This window comes from Strix aluco, chromosome 4 (genome assembly GCF_031877795.1).
Source record: "Strix aluco isolate bStrAlu1 chromosome 4, bStrAlu1.hap1, whole genome shotgun sequence".
In the NCBI taxonomy this organism is placed as follows: domain Eukaryota; kingdom Metazoa; phylum Chordata; class Aves; order Strigiformes; family Strigidae; genus Strix; species Strix aluco.
Window position 1 is genome coordinate 52,409,829 of NC_133934.1, and position 18,128 is coordinate 52,427,956.

An 18,128-nucleotide genomic window follows, 5' to 3' on the forward strand; every position below is an offset into this window, starting at 1 on the left:
ATGGACACTTATAGAGGTACAGTAAAGATGCTATGAAATATTTTTCTTCTTTTGTGTAAGCCACTGGTGTAGGCAGGAAGATCTTATTTTATGTAATTATCTGATGGACTATCTTACCTGTGTGAAACTTCATTTGTTTGAAATTACACAGTAAGGGAAATTTTCTATCACCACCAACTATACACAATTTTGAAATGATAGGAGATGGTCCCTCCCCATCTTTCCTGTAGGCCCCCTTTAAGTACTGGAAGACCACAAAAAGGTCTGCCCGGAGACTTCTCTTCTCCAGGCTGAACAACCCCAACTCTCTCAGCCTGACCTTACAGGGAACGTGCTCCAGACCCCTGATTATCTTCGTGACCCTTCTCTGGACCCACTTGAGCAGGTCCATGCCCTTTGTATGTTGGGGGCCCCAGGGCTGGACACAGTACTGCAGGTGGGGTCTCATGAGAGTAGAGGGGGAGAATCCCCTCCCTCGACCTGCTAGCTACACTTCCCTTGATACATCCCAGGATACAGTTGGCTTTCTGGACGCAAGCGCGCATTGCCAGCTCATAGTCAGTTTTCCATCCACTAATATCCCCAAGTCCTTCTCCTCAGGGCTTCTCTCAATCCACTCTTAGCCCAGCCTGTATTTGTGCTTGGGATTGCCTCAACCCATGTGCAGGACACTTGCCCTTGTTGAACATCATGAGGTTTACACGGGCCCACCTCTCAAGCCTCTCCAGGTCCCTCTGGATGGCACATCCCTTCCCTCCAGCATGTCAACTGCACCACACAGCTTGATGTTGTTGGCAACTTGCCTAGGGTGCACTCAATCCCACTGTCCATGTCACCAACAAAGATGTTAAACAGTTCTGGTCCCAACACCGACCCCTGAGGAACACTACTTGTCACTGCTTTACACTTGGACACCGAGCTGTTGATGGCAATTCTTTTCAGTACAACCTTCCAGCCGATTCCTTATACACCAAGAGGTCCATCCATCAAATCCACATCTCCAATTTAGAGACATTGATGTCGTGCAGGACAGTGTCAAATGCTTTGCACAAGTCCAGATGGATGATGTCAGTTGCTCTTCCCTTATCCACCAACGCTGTAACCCCATCGTAGAAGGCCACCAGATTTGTCAGGCATGATTTGCCCTTAGTGAAGCCATGTGGGCTGTCACCAATCACCTCCTTATTTTCCACATGCCCTAGCATATTTTCCAGGAGGATCTGCTCCATGATGTTGGCAGGCACAGAGGTGAGACTGACTGGCCTGTAGTTCTCCAGGTCTTCCTTTTTCCCCTTTTTAAAATAAGGGTTATGTTTCTCCCTTTCCAGTCAGCAGGAACTTCACTGGACTTCCACTTCTCAAATATGATGGACAGTGGCTTAGTCACTTCATCTGCCAGTTCCCTCAGGACCCACGGATGCATCTCATCAGGTCCCATTGATCTTGTGCGCCTTCAGGTTCCTTAGATGGTCTCAGACCTGGTCTTCTCCTACTGTGGGTGGTTCTTCATTCTCTCAGTCCCTGCCTTTGCCTTCTGCATCTTGTGCAGTTTGGCTGGAGCACTTGCTGGTAAAGACTGAGGCAAAGAAGTCATTGATTACCTCAACCTTCTCCATATCCCAGGTAAACAGGTCTCCTGTTTCCTTCCAGAGATGACCTACATTTTCCCTAGTCTTCATTTTATCAGTGATGTACCTAGAGAAGCTTTTCTTGTTGCCCTTGATGTCCCTGGCCAAATTTTGCCTTTGGCCTTCCTAACCCTAACCCTGGCTGCTCAGACAGTTTCTCTGTATTCCTCCCAGCCTATCTGTTCTTGCTTCCACCCTCTGTAGACTTCCTCTTTGTGACTGAGCTTGTCCAGGAGCTCCTTGTTCACCCATTCAGGCCTCCTCATGTGTTTGCCTGACTTCCTCTTTGTCGGGATGCATCACTCCTGAGCTTGGAGGAGGTCATCCTTGAATGTTAACCAACTTTCTTGGGCCCCTCTTCTCTCCAGGGCTTTATCCCATGTTGCTCTACCAAGCAGATCTCTGAAGAGGCCAAAGTCTGCTCTCCCGAAGTCCAGGGTAGCGAGCTTGTTGTGTGCCCTCCTCATTGCCTTAAGGATCTTGAGCTCCACCATTTCATGGTCACTGCAGTAAAGGCTGCCCTTGAGCTTCACACTCCCCACCAGCCCCTCCTTGTTGGTGAGAACAAGGTCCAGCATAGTACCTCTCCTCTATCACTTGGAGAAGGAAGTTATCATCAAATGCATTGCAGAAACCTCCTGGATTGCTTATGCCCTGCTGTGTTGTCCCTCCAACAGATATCGGGGTGACTGAAGTCCCCCGCGAGGACCAGGGCTTGTGAATGTGAGGCTGCTCCCATCTGTCTATAGAGGGCCTCATCTGCTTGGTCTTCCTGCTTGGGTAACCTGTAACAACCCCCTACTATAACATTTCCTGTCCCTGCCCAGGCTTTAATCCTGACCCATAAGCTCTCAGTGAGTCCTCATCCATCCCCATGCAGAGCTCCATGCCCTCCAGTTGTTTACTGACAGAGATCCCCCCTCCTTGTTTCCCTGCCTGTTCTTCCTAAAGAGCCTGTATCTTTCCATTCCAACACTCCAGTCATAGGAGCCATCCCACCATGCCTCCGTGTTACCAATAAGATTGTAGCCTTGCGGGTGTCCGCACGTCTGTAGCTCCTCTTGTTCATTCCCCATGCTACATGCGTTTGCAGAGGCATTTAAGTCGAGCCCCCGATGAAGCTGTCATAAAAATAAAAAGTCAAGACAATTAAAGCGCAGTTAGGATTTCTTTTCATGTCATCAGGATAAAATTTGCCCTTTTTGTTAGTCCTTTGATTTCTCCTTTGCAGACTATATTGAGCTGAGGGATAGTGTCACTGATTAACAGGACAGTAGGTGAACATCATTAGCCCATGTATGCAATTTCCCTCCCTGTTCTTATCTGTTCAGCCCCTATTGCTTTCAAAAATAAGGATGCTGATTTATGAAACTAATGGAAGGATTTTTTATTGTTGTTAAAGGATGTAATGTGAAAAGGTGAGTGTTTGCTAAGTACAATTCATCTGGCTTTTTGTGGTTTTTTATGAAAGACCAAGCAGTGCCTTTTTCAGAAGGCACACATTCATTAGAAATCTGATTTGTGACATTCACTAACTGAAAGTGAGACAAGAAAGCCCTGAACTTAAAGGTAAGTATCTATGATTATTTGCTTCACAGAAGGTAAGATAATAAAAACATACAGAAACACAAAAGAGATTTGAGTTCCTGTATGTCCAGCTGATAAAGCAAAAGCCTCATATGCCCAAGTCTTTCAGATTCTCACCCTAAACATAACAGGAATACATCTGTAAGCATAATGTCTAATGCATTCCTCTGCTTTTTAAATAAGAATTTATAAGCAATTAATATGGACACTATGTTTTTTATTTCTTTTCTTAAAAGTATATCTCAGATATAGAGCTATATAGTATAGAGACAATTGAACATTGCAAATTTAAATCTTTTCAAGACTACTACCTCTAAGACAACTGTATCTTATCTAACTGAATACACAGTGATATGAATTTCATTTTACATATGGAATTTCTGGTACTATAGGAAATCATGTTAAGTGTCATTAGAGTAGGAAATAACTGTATAATTAGAAACTTACTAAAACTTAAACATGTATATAATACATGTTAGTTGTCGAAGGTAATTGCCATCTACAAGTCAGTTTTAATTCACATGATCTACAGATATGATAACCCAGTTTTGGTGACCACATGTCAGGCCTGAGGCTAGAAATGGACTTCACAGCTTTCAGGCAGATGATCATTAAAAAAATAGATAAGGCACAAGGCAGAGGTCTTTGAACAACTTATTATGTCTACATGGCACATCAAATGCTGTAGAGAAATACTAGTTTGGCTTGCAAAGCCAGAACTCCTGTGTTAGCATAGCAATAAATGTCAGCTGAGTATCACACGCTTTCAGAAGGGCTAATTAGCACTTGTGCAGTTTTCCTGCTTGTAATTCCAGAGCAAGCTCCCTTAGTTTTTCCTCAGGACCTTTGTATCATCCTTCACTGCTCACTCGGCTTCAACTGTGGTCTTTTGAAGTGACCCTGGTGTTCCTGTGGATCCACTTCTCCATTTTCTATCAGTTCATTTTACATCTGTTATGCAAAAGAGGACCTTAAGTGTAGACACCTATGACTTTCTATATGACTGTAGCTAAAAGCATGGCACAAGTGGCCCTTAATTCTTGGGTTGCACAAAGATAGTAAGACCCAAAGTGCTGGGTGAACATGGGGCCTATTCAGTCCCCCTGAATGGAGCCTAGAAGATCCATGAGCAAGTCTGATGTGGACACCTTATTCTAGACTCTGCTGCCTGTAACCAAATGTGGAGCCTGTGTATAACGAGAGCTTAATGAAGGTATTTTCTTCATCATTGGCTGCAATGGCTACCCAAAGAAGTTGAGGGGATAGGAGATCAGTAAAAAAAAATGCCAAAGGCATCAAGAGAGACAGAGGTGTTATGAGAATTGCCTGAGGTGGGGGAAGCTAGTCATTGCTAAATGTCTAGGTTGTTTCCTAAATCAGGGATATAACATTTTTAAAATGAAGCTAAAAATCTATTGCATCTTTCTTACCATTTTGTCCCCAGGTCCAAAATAATAAAAGTCTGTATGGGAAAATTTCTGGGTTGACTTTCTGATCCTGGAGAAGTCTTAGATACTCTTAGATACAGACTGAGTAAAATAAGATTGAGTTAACATCGAGTGTGTCCTGCTGTTCTGCAGTCATATCATTGAAAGATCCACACTATTTGCTAGGTTTTCAATTTCATTAGTATTTTTATAGTTATTTAGAATTTTAAGCCATAGGGTATAACAAGGCATATTCAGTATCATCTAAATTAATTCCGTAGCATTTTTGAAGAATATGGCTAACACCGGTGAACAGCTCCTAAGTTCCTAATGTTTAATTTAGAAGGCATGGTGAACAGCTGTAAAATGCAAAATTATCTATTAGCTTTACTAATGAGAAAGATCTTCCAGTTAACTCTTGAACTGCAGTGATTTACTGTAAGTTACTAGAGATTAATGAGAAATTCTTCACTGTTTTCTTCCTACTTTATAAAATAGCTTTACATCCTTTTACAAATTGTTGCCTTACTGTGCATTATTACTTACATAAATGAAATTTTTTAATGATAATTCTATGCTCTGAGAAGATGAATATCCTATTTAAGCCCTCTGTGGGTTACTTATCTCACTGTATCACCACTATCATAACATTCTTTTAGGACATTAGCTGACCCCTATAGTTCACCTGAATTCAACTGGCCTGTTGGTTAAAAGGGCATTTATGGGGAAGAGGCATGTATTTTAGCATGTCACAATTTTTACTTTCAGTAAGTAAAGATGTTTGAAAGGCAGAAAGAGAAATGTCTCTGATTTATGTTGACTGCATTAATTTTGTAACGGATGTCAGCAGAGCTTGTAAATTGATCAGCAGCTGGTTCTTGTCCATAACTTGTTGATACTAGTCCATGCCTTATTTTGACACATTGAACTTTATTTCTTTCATGTGCCACGTGTTGCCAGAAGGCAGCATCAGTTTATCAGTAAGACAACACCTTTATCAATAGGTGCAGACCTGGGTTTTAAAAACTACTCTTGTGGTCCAGGAGCTACTGAAATCAATAAAAGTGAGTGCTTTTTAAGAGACTTGAATGAAGAACACTTACCTGCTGCAGCTAAACTACATTTTGTATTGGGTCATCTCTAGGCTGGAAGCTGGTAAACAGAAAAGTGAGGAGGTGTAGAAATTAAGGAGCTGACATAGTGACGGATGTGGCATACCAAAGTACTGAGTTAACCTGTGTTTTGGTAAATTAGATCTGTACTTATATAAACTGCCAGAACTGTGAAAGGCGTCTGAAGGGATATAAATTCAAAACCATGACGCAGGGCTTCATCCTTTTCATCCTTCAAAGAGATATAGAGCTATAGCACCTTGTTTTGTTTCTGGAATTCTTTATGTTGCTTTATATTTTATGAATTCTGGGCTAGGCTGCAAGTAGAGGCAGTTCTGCAGAAGGTGCTGCAGTCCAGCTGAGACCTGAAGGGCTGAGTGAGTTATGCTGATCTATATAGTTAATATTACATTGGAGAACACATTTTCCATTTCTTGTGTATTCACAAACACAAAATAATTAAGTGGTAGGAAACTTGAGGGAATCCAGAAAGTCTTCAGGTTTCTGTCAGAATAATTACTCTCTCTAGAGTCTGCTTCCATTAACACCTCTGAAAGCAAAAATGCTATGGGGTAGTAAAATCTTGTTCTTCAAATACACCGCTGTTGGTTGGTTGTCAAGATGCACTGGGTACACTGGTGAGAGAGTATTTGGTTTTATTCTCTATGCCTGTTGTCAGAATGATGTATTTAAGAAAGTTGCTCTACTTGGAAGAATTATATTATAAGCATCCAAGACTCCCAGATGCCTCTGGACACAGGCATCTTAAAAATCTGCACCCTTTTTTGGATGCTTTTGTAATTTATGTCTTTTTCTGTCGTTTTATATTAGTACTTTATCACAAGACAGTCAGCAACAATATCCATTTTTTAATGTCCTGCAGCAGTATTGCCTTGTCATTAACTCTTGTCATATTTCACTCATTGGGTTTGAAAATGAAAAGTAATTTATGGCTGCAGTGTTTTTTTAATAACATGTCCTATTCTGGAGCTTTCTATAAGAGTAGTCAGTTTTCATTACCTTAAAGTGGGTCATTGAGGGGGTTGGGGTTTTTTTCTTAATATAAGAAAAAGTTGCCAGAATGACAATCACAAAGAGGAACCCTCAAAAAAAATTTATGGAAAAAATATTCCAAGAATATTAAGTTCCTGGTTTTGGTTCAGTCTTAATGTATTCATCACCAGTGTGAAATACTTGAATCTGAAATATTTAGATCTTTCTCGTATTCATGTACCTTAAAACACCGGTGTTCATGATACAAACCTGTCAGAATTTTACAGCCAATCAGATTTTAATAGAAATCCTTTTTTTTTGGAGGGTGGGGGATATAGACTCAAGCAAAAAAGCATGCACTGTTTTTGTGTTTAATATGATCAGGAAATTCAAATCCAGATGTTTTCTTAAAGATGTATTTGAAACAACAAAGGAAGCTTTTTTCTTTCTCTCCATATATTTAAAATAGGCTACTTTTGAAAGAAATTTCAGAGCCACATTTGCATTCTAATTGAAGCCCATTTCCTGGGTCCACAGTTAGACAGACTGTAGGGTGGCATTTGGGGATTCCTGGGGCAGAGAAGTTGTTGGTTCTAGCTGAGCTACTGAAAAATAAAGGGAAAGAGATGAATGGATTTTTTGCTTCAGCAGTCACCAGCTGGCAGATTGGCTCCTTGGAGCACTGCCAAGCAGCAGTTTACAGCAGCCCTGCAGCTGCTCTAGGCTAGGCTGGAACATGACTGGCATGAAGCCACCTTCAGCTTTGGACAAGGACTCAGCCTCCAAATTGGCAAACAGATGCGTTGGGATTGTGGCTTTGCTCGCTCACATCTAACACTCAGAGAATTCAGTTGGTACCTAACAGTCCACTGCAGAAAATACTGCACAAAACATTTACAGGAAGATAAGGAGAAATAGGTTAAAAATAAAAGTTCAGGTTTATCCAAAGTATTTTTCTTGTTGGTGCTGCATGTGTGGTTTTTACTTTTGTGCATTTCATTCTGGGATATTTTTCTTATTCTGACCAGACCATGAGGATCCTAAATAACTGTAAAATGGGCCAGCAAGAAAACTCAGTTGGGCTACATTCTTTCAGGCTAAACTATCTGAATTCATCAAATGAATAACAACATACAATTATTTTCAATTCTGTATGTTGTGATTTTTATAAAAATGTTTGAATTATAGCAAAAAATAACTTGCATGATAATCAAAGCAGCATTGGACTTTTTATTGACAATATTTTTGGGGGAGAATAATGTTACTGGGGGGGAAGAGGGGAGAGGATTTCTTGGTCATCTTGACTCCCATCTGACCACTGTTCTCTCTTTTCCTGATTAGAAACTATTCTTCAGTAATTTGTCATAGATAACAATGATAGTATTTACTTTAAAACATACCTTGCTGATATAACTCGTTTCACAAGAATTTTGTTCTCTACAAGTTTTTATTTTTTATTCTATTTCAAGAGATAAAAATAGCTGCTAAGTCATTCCTAAGAGTATAAGACCACTTGTATCCAAGATCTCCAACAATGGCCATTCTTTTCACTGGAAGTGGCCTCTGTAGCCAAGGCTACAAAGGTCTGCAGCAACATGTTTAGACTCCGATTATTCACACATCATGATGTTTATGACTGAGCAATCCCACTGAATGAAGACAAGAACAAGGATAGTTGCTGATTAGACAGATGAATTATATGCTTTTCCTGGCACTTCAATAGCAGCTATAAGAAGAGAAATGGTTCTTAATTCCTAGACTTTTTACTGAGCAGTTTGTACCACCATGAAAAGCTCTGAGGTGTTTTTATTAAACAGGTATATATTGATCAGAGTACAGTACCAGCATCTATTTTTGTGAGTGCTGGAGGGGAGTTTATGATTCCTCTTAAATATATTATAATATTTTCCATTAGTTTAACTTCAATTCTCAGACAAAAAATTGAGGCAAATAATCAAACTATAAGCACATAGAAGAAAACAAGATGAACAAGACCCAACATGGATTACAAATCAAATTAATTGCCAAACCAACCTAATTTAATTGAACAGCACAGTAACAGACCTTCTGGCTAGAAGAAAAGTGTAGATTCAGATTTCTTGCTTTTAGTAAGGCATTTGATACTGTTTTATAAACATTCTGTGCAGAGTAAATGAAACAAATATAGAGTAAATTGGAAAACTGTCCTCGGAAATTACTTAGCAATGACCCAACGTTAAAACAGAAGTCTATAGTGAGTAGGGTTTTATAGTGTTCGATACTATTAATTTACTACCTGGATGATGGACTACAGAATATTCTTACTAAATTTACAGTTTACATGAAGTTGGGTGGGATGGAAAACATGTTAATGGGTAAAACTGGAATTCAGAATGATCTTGATACATTAGAGACAAGATCAGAGGAAAAATTATGAAATTTAACAGAGGGAAATGAGGAATTTATGTGACAATAGTCAGCTCAACAACTTAGTCATTTTGTAGAAAAAATCTTGGAACTATTGTGGACAACAAGATGAACATGAGTGAACAATTCCATGCTGTTACAAAATAAAATTACTAACCTCATACTGGAGTGAATTAAAAAGAAACAGGTGAAGAAGTCCTTCATAAGATTAATAGTGCTTCTTCGGCTTCGTAGTTGTAGAGGATTACCTGAAGTACTGTACTCTTGGGCCATCTACTTCAAAAAAAAATGTACTGAAGAGAATCTATAGAGAAGTGTGAATGACTCAGAGTCCAGAATGTGAGTCCTATGAAACAAGTGTGATTTTTTTTTTATTCTAGAGCAGAGAAGATTAAGGGGTAGCTCGCAGCATTCTTCAAAGAAATAAACAGGTATTCAAAGATCAAACAGCAATTCTTTCTTCATTTCCATGGTAGACAGATAGAAGGAAGAGACTCGTAGCCACAAAGATTCAGTTTAGACATTAGGAAGACCTTTCCTAAAAGTAAAAGTAATGTAGTGGAAAAGGTTAGCTGAGGAGGTTGTACAGATTACATCGATGAAGGTCCTTAACAGCTGGTTAAAAAAAAAAAAAAAAAAGCCAGAAACAACATAGGGATAAACTGATGCTAACCACAAGTGTAGCATAGGCTAGATGTCCCATTATAAAGTTTCTCTCAGTTCTCTGATATCAATCTTCAGGTTGTCAAAGGGCATAGGGTGACATAGCATAACTCCAGAAACATTCCCTTACAACAACTGCAGGGATTTTTGGCAGGGATTTTGTTTACTAGCATAGAAATAAATAAAATTTTTAAAAGTGATTGAAACAGACAGGTGTCCCCAAGAATGAGTCCCTAGGAAATAAACTGAATTTCATCTCAACATCTATGTGGTGTAGGTATAAAAACTTAACTGATGTTTTCCAGAAGTGTTCTACTACCATTTATGAGTCTGAGTGCAATCAGCACTGAATTAAGTGGTAAAAATGTACTAATAATTTTTGAAAATCTCTGATGCCTAAAATGCACTGCAATATTTGTGTCCAAACCTGTGCGTGAATCTGCGTAGAAGCATGACCATTAGCCTGCCTGTACTAAAAAAAGGATGTAAGCTGTAAATATTGACTGTATCATTCTTCTGTGTTTCTTAAAATAGAAATGCATGTGAAGTGATACAGATTGTCCTGAAACAATGTAGACAAGTTTCCTATGGAATCATGGAAACATCCTGAAATAGTTTTAGCAAAGTATAGGGAGTATTTTTTATTTTCTCAGCTTTGTTTTGCAGCATCAAAGCCCATATAGCAATGTAAACATCAAGAAGCTGCTACTATGTCCTTTCAGAGTTCTGTTGCAGAAAACCTATATGAGGCAAAATTAGGCTTTTGTTGAAAATGAACAAGGTGCTTTAATCAGTATCTGGGAAAGTGTGACAGCAATAAAACAAGGGCAAATGTGAGTTCCAAAATAACTTTTAAAATAAAGTACAATTGGTGTTATTATTAGAATTCTTCTTCACATAGTTAACAGTAACCTGGCTAGTTAAAAAAAAAAAAAAAAAAAAAAAAAAGAAAAAAAGAGAAATCAGAGATGCACTAATTGCAATGTAAGTTAAAGATTTCCTTGAAACATGGTATGGACTGGAGAAGTTAATGAAACATACACGCCCCCCGCCCCCCCTTTTTTTTGCACACATAATATTAGGTGACAAAGGACAGTAGAGTTTAAGTGGGTTATCTCAACAACTTTTGAAACTCACAACAGCTTTCAGGTGTTAAAATCCTCTTGGGCAAATTGGTGTCGTATATGTTTTTTAACAATATATGAAAAGATGAAGCATGAAGATTTTTTTCAAGGCCATATAGGCTCAAAGCTCAAGTTCCTCTAGGGACCAGACTTTTGAACATTCACAGCTTGGCTAGTGTCATTCCTCAGTCACAAGCACATCTCTTTGTGAGCTGAGTTCCTGGGCATCACCTCTAGAAGCTACCTAGTACAGTCAGTCATGGAACAGGCAGAATCCTGCTTTGACTGTGTTAGCATTTTCTCCTCAACACTTTATTCTACTTTATACATTGAGAATACATTTTTTAAATGTGTGAGAGAAGGTTCCACAGCCCCATCATCTCCTCCCCAGCCAGGTGTTCCGTGGAGGATAAAATGAAGCATCACACTAAGTGCACACTGGAAAAATGCAGTGATCTGGCTTGCCATGTACAGATAAATTCCCCTTATTTAAACAAATACAAATGCATGCATGCCCACACAGCATCAGAAGTTGCTAACATGCTGGAATCCTTCTCACATTGTTTTTTTTCCAGGCAGCTGAAGTAAAATTATTTCTTTGTTCTAGCAGAGCATTTTGTCATATATTTAACTGTAAGTATACAACAAAACACCTAGATTCAGTGGACAATGAAAATTGAGCATGTTCTGTGCTTAACCAAGGCATGAAGATATTCACAAAAGATGTTTTTTACATTTTGTAAGTATTTGAGAGTATTAAGAGTTGAACTCCATGTAATCAAAATTCGTGTTGTTTCATCATGTGAAATGCTTTTGAAAATCTGTTTACAATTCATGGAACCTTTTTATCCATTTATTATGTTCTGAAAAAAAAAAAAGTGTCCTCCCTTGCTTTAAACTACTTTTATAAAGAAGGTGCCCAAATCACTACCTATAATAAGCATTTTTCAATATTAGTTCTGTTAAATATGAATGAACAATACTTCTATTTTATGCTAGCCGTGCTTTGGGAGTTTTGCCAGCTTTTGAAATTTGTCTTTCATTTTAATCTGCCAGCCGATAGTGCTGTGCATCTGTAGTGAGGAGTGTTTTATATACTCTGCACCATTTTCCTACTATATTCTATTACTAATACTTTTGTTTGTTTGTTTTGTTTCCTCAGGCTACATATCCAAACAGAATGGTGAGCCAAAATCTCAGCACAAGGGACAGAAAGTCAGCACATACTCCCACCGAGGACCCTTTTAGATACTCGTCAGGCAACCAAGCAACAACCTATGAAAGCAAGAGCTGTCAGCTGTCTAATTTGTGTCTGAGCAACCTCCTAAAAGAGAAGGAGATTGTGGAAGTCATCAAGCATACTAGAGGCACATATGAAACCCTTGCTTCAGAGGTCACCCAGAATGGTTTGGCCACCACAACACCAAGTACAACAAAGCCAGCATCTAAGGCAGACAGCTACCCAATGTTCTCAGGAGCTCCAAAAGACCAAACTGCTGTACCTCGGCAGCATACGACTTTTACAGGAAGACTTGGACAGCCTCCAAGGGGACCCATCTCTTTACATACGTACAGCAGAAAAAATGTCTTCCTCCACCACAATTTACACACAGCAGAGCTACAGACTTTAGGTCAACAAGATGGGTAACAAGGTGCTTGTATTCTTGCCATGGAAGGAGAGTTGATTAAAGAGGAACATAAGCTCACCCAGAGCTCAGTCTTCAGTTTTCATTTGCTGCTACTTTCATCTGAAAAAAATAAAGTAAAAAATTAACATTGCAGGTTCCATACTTTCCTATCTGAGACTGTGGCAAAAGGGTGAACTAGATTGTTAAATAACTAGATTGATTTGTCATACAAAAGTCACCAAGGGGTATAATAAATGGGACCATTTGGCTGTCATTGCTAGTCCAGTATTGGCTAAATGTATTATTATTTTTTCCTCTATAAGCCACTATCTTTCCCTGAAGTTCTAGAACATGATCTTAAATAATACTGTGTATGTTTAATAATGTTACTGTTAAAGTAGATGTGAGGAATAAATAGATAAGTAATTAGTAAACCCTCTTGAATTTCATAGAGACTAAGGAAATGAGTCAGAAATCTTTGAGGACCCTCTTATTAGACTTTTTTTTTTTTTTTAATACAATGAAATTTTCTCACTTACAGAGGTGTGTTACTGCTTCCTGCTGTATGTACTTTATGAATGCCTCATGCCACAAGTAGAGGAAGTGACTGATTTTCCTCGAACAGCAAGGTTCATAGAGGCTTACCAGATATTTGAGTCAGTAACTGGGTCCCAAACTGAGGATGTCAACTTGGTTCCTCAACCTTACCTTCCCTCTCCCCACCTTTATTTAACTACATTTGTTTAAGTGTTTTTGTTCTATAGGACATGCCAAGTTGTGGTGAAGTTTGTGCTTTAGAGGCACTGCATCACGCATGACACAATGTGACATTCTATGCTGTGTAATGCATCATATAATCTCATTTCACTTCCCAAACCGAAAATGGGTGAAAGACTAAAATAAGAGAAATTGTCTTATTAGCCAGTCCAAATTACCTGTGTAAGTTGTAATTTCTGTAGACTGTATCATCTGCACTTAATGACCAACTCAGCGGCTTTGCTAGTCTTGAAATGTTACACACAAGTGAGATGATCTAATGCTACTTAACGTGCAGCATACTGGTCTCATGGGAATATGAAATCATTTGATCACACCATAGAACTTGTAGACTTGTCAGTAACAAAAGATCCTGTTTTCCCCTTTCAGAGGGCTTGAAAAGAGGCATCTCAGTCAAGTTACTCTAAACATGTGGCATATACTAAAAATGACACTTAGTTTACAACCTTTCTGATGGAGGATAATGTCTGAATGGTAATAAGACATATAGTTAGTAGTTTATAAATAATCTGGCACATTGAAGTATGATTGAGGCAGGTCTGAGACAAGTCACCTCTCTCTTTAACTGTTGATTAATAACAAGACAAGGGTGCAGCACATTCTCACACAAAGAAACAAACCAGTGACTTAACTGAAGTAGCATATAATGAAAAATGAAGCTTCTGTAGCCACCAAAAATGTTGTAACTTTTAAAAGGTAAGTCACATAAGGCATATAAAATTAATTAGTGATACAAGTTTTACCTTCTGTTAAATATATCTGCCTAACTACCTAATATTCAGATTAATACAAGGATTGGTTAGATTAAGAAAAAAATTAGACCATGAGCTTGGCAGATATTCTGCAAAGCCATTTCAGAAGCCTGAACTTTCAGGATTCTAATTATTGAGAAATTTAGTTTGGTTAGAGCAAATTTTATGATATTATCTAATGTTGAAGAGAGCAGGTTTTGTCTAAACATTCTGTAGTGGTAATTTTGTGTATCCAGAGCTCAATACATAAGAATCAAGACAAACATTTGCCGAAACTTACTTGACTTCATGTATGTGTTGCTACTGCCAAAACAGAATGTGTAAAAATTGCAAACAAAACTTGACCGAATTAACTATGGGTATTCAAGACTCCTAGTTCTGCATTGAAACTCATAGTTTAAAGTCTACCAAAAAAGTTAAAAATAGTAGTAACAGAATTTCACTACTTACAATCGCATTTTCATCTGAGTGATCTCTTAGTCATGGTAGACTGAAGGGACAGTTGATTCTTACTAACAATACATTTCAGTCTTGCTCATCTCAAGAGTCGATGTATGCAATTATATTTCAGATCTGTAAATAAATTAACATATACTGTAATCAAGGAATTTTTTTTCCAGGATACAAATGTACTATATTACATTTAAAAAAAAAAAAAACAAAAAACAAAAAAACCACAAAAAAACCCCAACAAAACTCTTCAATTTTAACTTATGTACTGTATCTATAGTTATTTTTTCCTGGAAAAATGGACTTTTGGATTACACTTTATTAAAAAAATCCATCTATACGTTTCAAAAAGAACATTTTAAATGCTACTATTTTCTTGGAGAATCTTTTATAAAGCTGAAACTTAAAAAACCTGGAGAAAACAGTTCAATTAAAGTGAGGGGTATTTTTAAAATGTCATCCTGAAGCTGTTTTGTATTGGTATTTTCAGCATTGTTAGGTTATTTGTAATACTAAGTGTAAATCTCACCCAGAGAAGGGTATTAGCCACATGTTAATGTACAGTACAGCAGTAACTGTAAAACAGAGGTCCTTTGTTTGATCCTCTTGTGTATACAGTAGATCATAAAGCAACAGCATGTGGACGTTCTTGCAGTGAATTGATTCCTTTGTACTAAAAATCTCTAGTTTTTTAGGAGTTCCATGTATAAAATGATTTATACATTTCTCCAAGGCTGTACATATCCAAAGACATGACACCAGGGGGAAAAGGCACTTATTAATTTTTTCACAGATGTACCTTTTTCGTTTTTTTTAAAATATGTTTCTGTACAACAAAATATAACTGTAAAATTTCTGCTGAAAACTACTTCTTATTACTTTCATATCACTGGTGTGATAGCGGGCATTTTAAGGAGGAGGTAATTCCCAAAGAAAAGCTGTTTCCATTTGAAGCAATGTCCCATTTTTTGAAACAATCGCTTGACAGAAGAAACACTAGATCTGTGACCTAAATATTTTTTAGTAATTTAATAGAGCCACACCTGAAATGGTATATCATCTCTAGACTTTTCATTACTTCCCTTACTAGAGTGCTTCTACAGGATATGTTTATAAGATACAATAACATGGTAGGGCCAACCCTGGTCATAAACTTGTCTGGTACTGTTCTTATGTTTAGCTTTCAGAGCAGCGGAAAGGTTTTTTTGGTATACTTTGTGCACATAAATGAAGTTCAATCTGTGTGCTTGTGCATAACGGAGGGACAAGTCTTACTACAAACCTCTCCTCTATTTAGGCTATTTAGCAGCATCTGAAAGCATCCTGCAACATAAATTTCTGCGACCTTTTCAAGACAGGCCAACCCTTTATACATAAAATGAAACATATGAAATAGATTCATTTTTTTCAATCCAGACTGTTATATTTAACTTTACTGCTTTTCATTCCAAAACACACACATCCACATAAATGTTAGAAGTGCTTTCCTTACATGTCTTTTTTCTGGAAATTTTGAAACAGAGTATATCCTGACTAAGATGTTCACATGAGGTTTGGATAAGCATTTGAAAACTTGCCTAGGATATTCATGTTTGTCATACAAGTTCCTTGCAATCACTGCCTAAAAATTGATATTTTTCCCTTTCCTAAAAGCCAGTTGGGAAGAAGTGATTTCTGCCTGTGCTGATACATTTTATACTGTTAGATACACAGTATACTCTGCAAACTGATAAAAATAGGCTATTTACAAATCAACACTGTAGTTTACATGCCATAAATTTTGTGCCATGTCTCCACTGGTTTCACTGGTAAAACACTGACTTAAATTAGACTATTCTAATAAGTCAGTCACCAGATGATTGGAATTGTGGCCTTTGATCCAACTAGTCTCAGTTTATGAACAGGAGATCTCTGAATTCAGAAATCTTTCCTGGTTTACAGAAAAGACAAGAAAAGGTTTGACCTAGCAAAAATGCCAGTTCACAAGCTATAGTGAATGTGCTTTTTCTTTTTTCCTTGATGTTTGAAAGCAAAAACAAAATCCCTGCAAAACTCTTCATGCATATACGTAGGTCATAAATGAAGTCCAGTAGAGTAAAAGTGACCTCTAACAAAACTTTGAAATAAATACCTGGAGCGAAAAATCCAGGGGAGTCCTCTTACAGACGTTGGTAGTTGTCCAAAAGCTTAAGTTCTGTATCTGAGCGCATTAATGAAATATGTCCTATGGCCCCTTTTCTTCCACTCTCCCTACTAACTTTTTTTCTGGAGGAGAATTTGCTGTTTGAAACTTGTTCCAGATGCAGCAGGCAGTACAGAGTGAGAAAGTACATTGAAAGTAATGGTGAAGGTCTTCTCCCAGCTTGGAGAAATACATAGCATAATTTCCAGGCTGTATTTTAGTGTTCTTCAGTCAGCAAGAAGTTGGCAGAGATCCCTCAGGAGAACATACTCAAATTGTGCAGGCCACGACTGCCTTTAAGTGGAGTTTATTCTAACGTGTGTTATGTAAGACACTTCTAAGATAATTTGGAAATTTCAGCAGCAGCAGAACGTATCTTGCTGATTTTTTTTTTTTTTTTTTTAAGATAAAAATGCCACGCGCTGTTTCTAACCTGGTAAACTCTATTTGTTTAAATCTTGCTTCCTCACTGATGATGTGTCCAGGTTGTTAGAGTATATCCACTGTGATGCATATGATACTAACTCCTCATGATATAAAAGACACTGGATATCTGTCCTCTCTGAGGGGCTTGAGACTTACAGTGTATTTTCAGTCTAGGGGAACTGTCTGGATTTAATTATCTTTTTCTTCCAGGATCTTCAGTTGTTGCAAAGTTAATGGTAAAGAAACTTACCTGTTGAAATATTCTGGAAATGTTTTGTGGTTATTATTTTTTTAAATATATTTAAAATGTCTCTCTGTATCTAAAGAAAAAGGAAAAAAAAAGAAAAAAAGTAACTTTTATCAGCATAAATTTCCTATAATTCTGAGATTCTCAGTAGCAACAGCTGGCACTTGCATTTTCTACAGCTGTGAAATATTTTTAGACTTACCATTTTTGTTACCTTCATTACCAGCAACTCATTACCCTAGTTATGGGGTTCTTTTTCCCTTACTCCTGTACTTGAAACACACAGGGAGAACGGTTAAGGATACCTGCAGAAATAATCCTGGTCCTATGAAAACAGGGCAACAATAAACTTACCTGAAGGTCCCTGATTACTGGAGATAGGAAACCTATTCTGACTGGTCTTAACTATGAAAGATTTATGAGAATCTGATGGAAGTGGCACGTGTCATAGCTGTTGGTTTTCCAAGTCCATATAGAGGTTATAGAGCAGAAAATATTACACTGAGAGTATTTTTCTAGTGTGCAAGTAATATCTCCTTATATTTTGTATTGTGATCCCTACTGTGTCTCTCTGGTTTTCAGAAACATTCCCTTTACGTATGGTCTTATGCTGACCATGTAGACAGGTTGCATCACAGTGTCAGTTCAGCTTTAAGAAGGCTTCACTGGATTTTTTTAATATTTAATCATTAAAATATTTAATATTTTCTCCCAGAACTGTTGTGT

The 18,128-nt window shown here is 37.9% G+C and overlaps 1 protein-coding gene across 2 annotated transcripts in view; it reads left to right on the plus strand.

Annotated features, from left to right (window-relative positions):
- CCSER1 (coiled-coil serine rich protein 1) overlaps positions 1-16,002 on the plus strand; it is a 728,043-nt gene extending 712,041 nt beyond the window's left edge. The window contains exon 11 of one of the 2 annotated variants that reach the window (XM_074823100.1): positions 12,103-16,002. In XM_074823100.1, the coding sequence (XP_074679201.1) occupies positions 12,103-12,188 (86 nt within the window). In that variant the 3' untranslated portion in view covers positions 12,189-16,002. The remainder of the gene's footprint in view (positions 1-12,102) is intronic. The other variant, XM_074823102.1, reaches the window with a different exon arrangement.
- Positions 16,003-18,128: the final 2,126 nt, after the last annotated feature.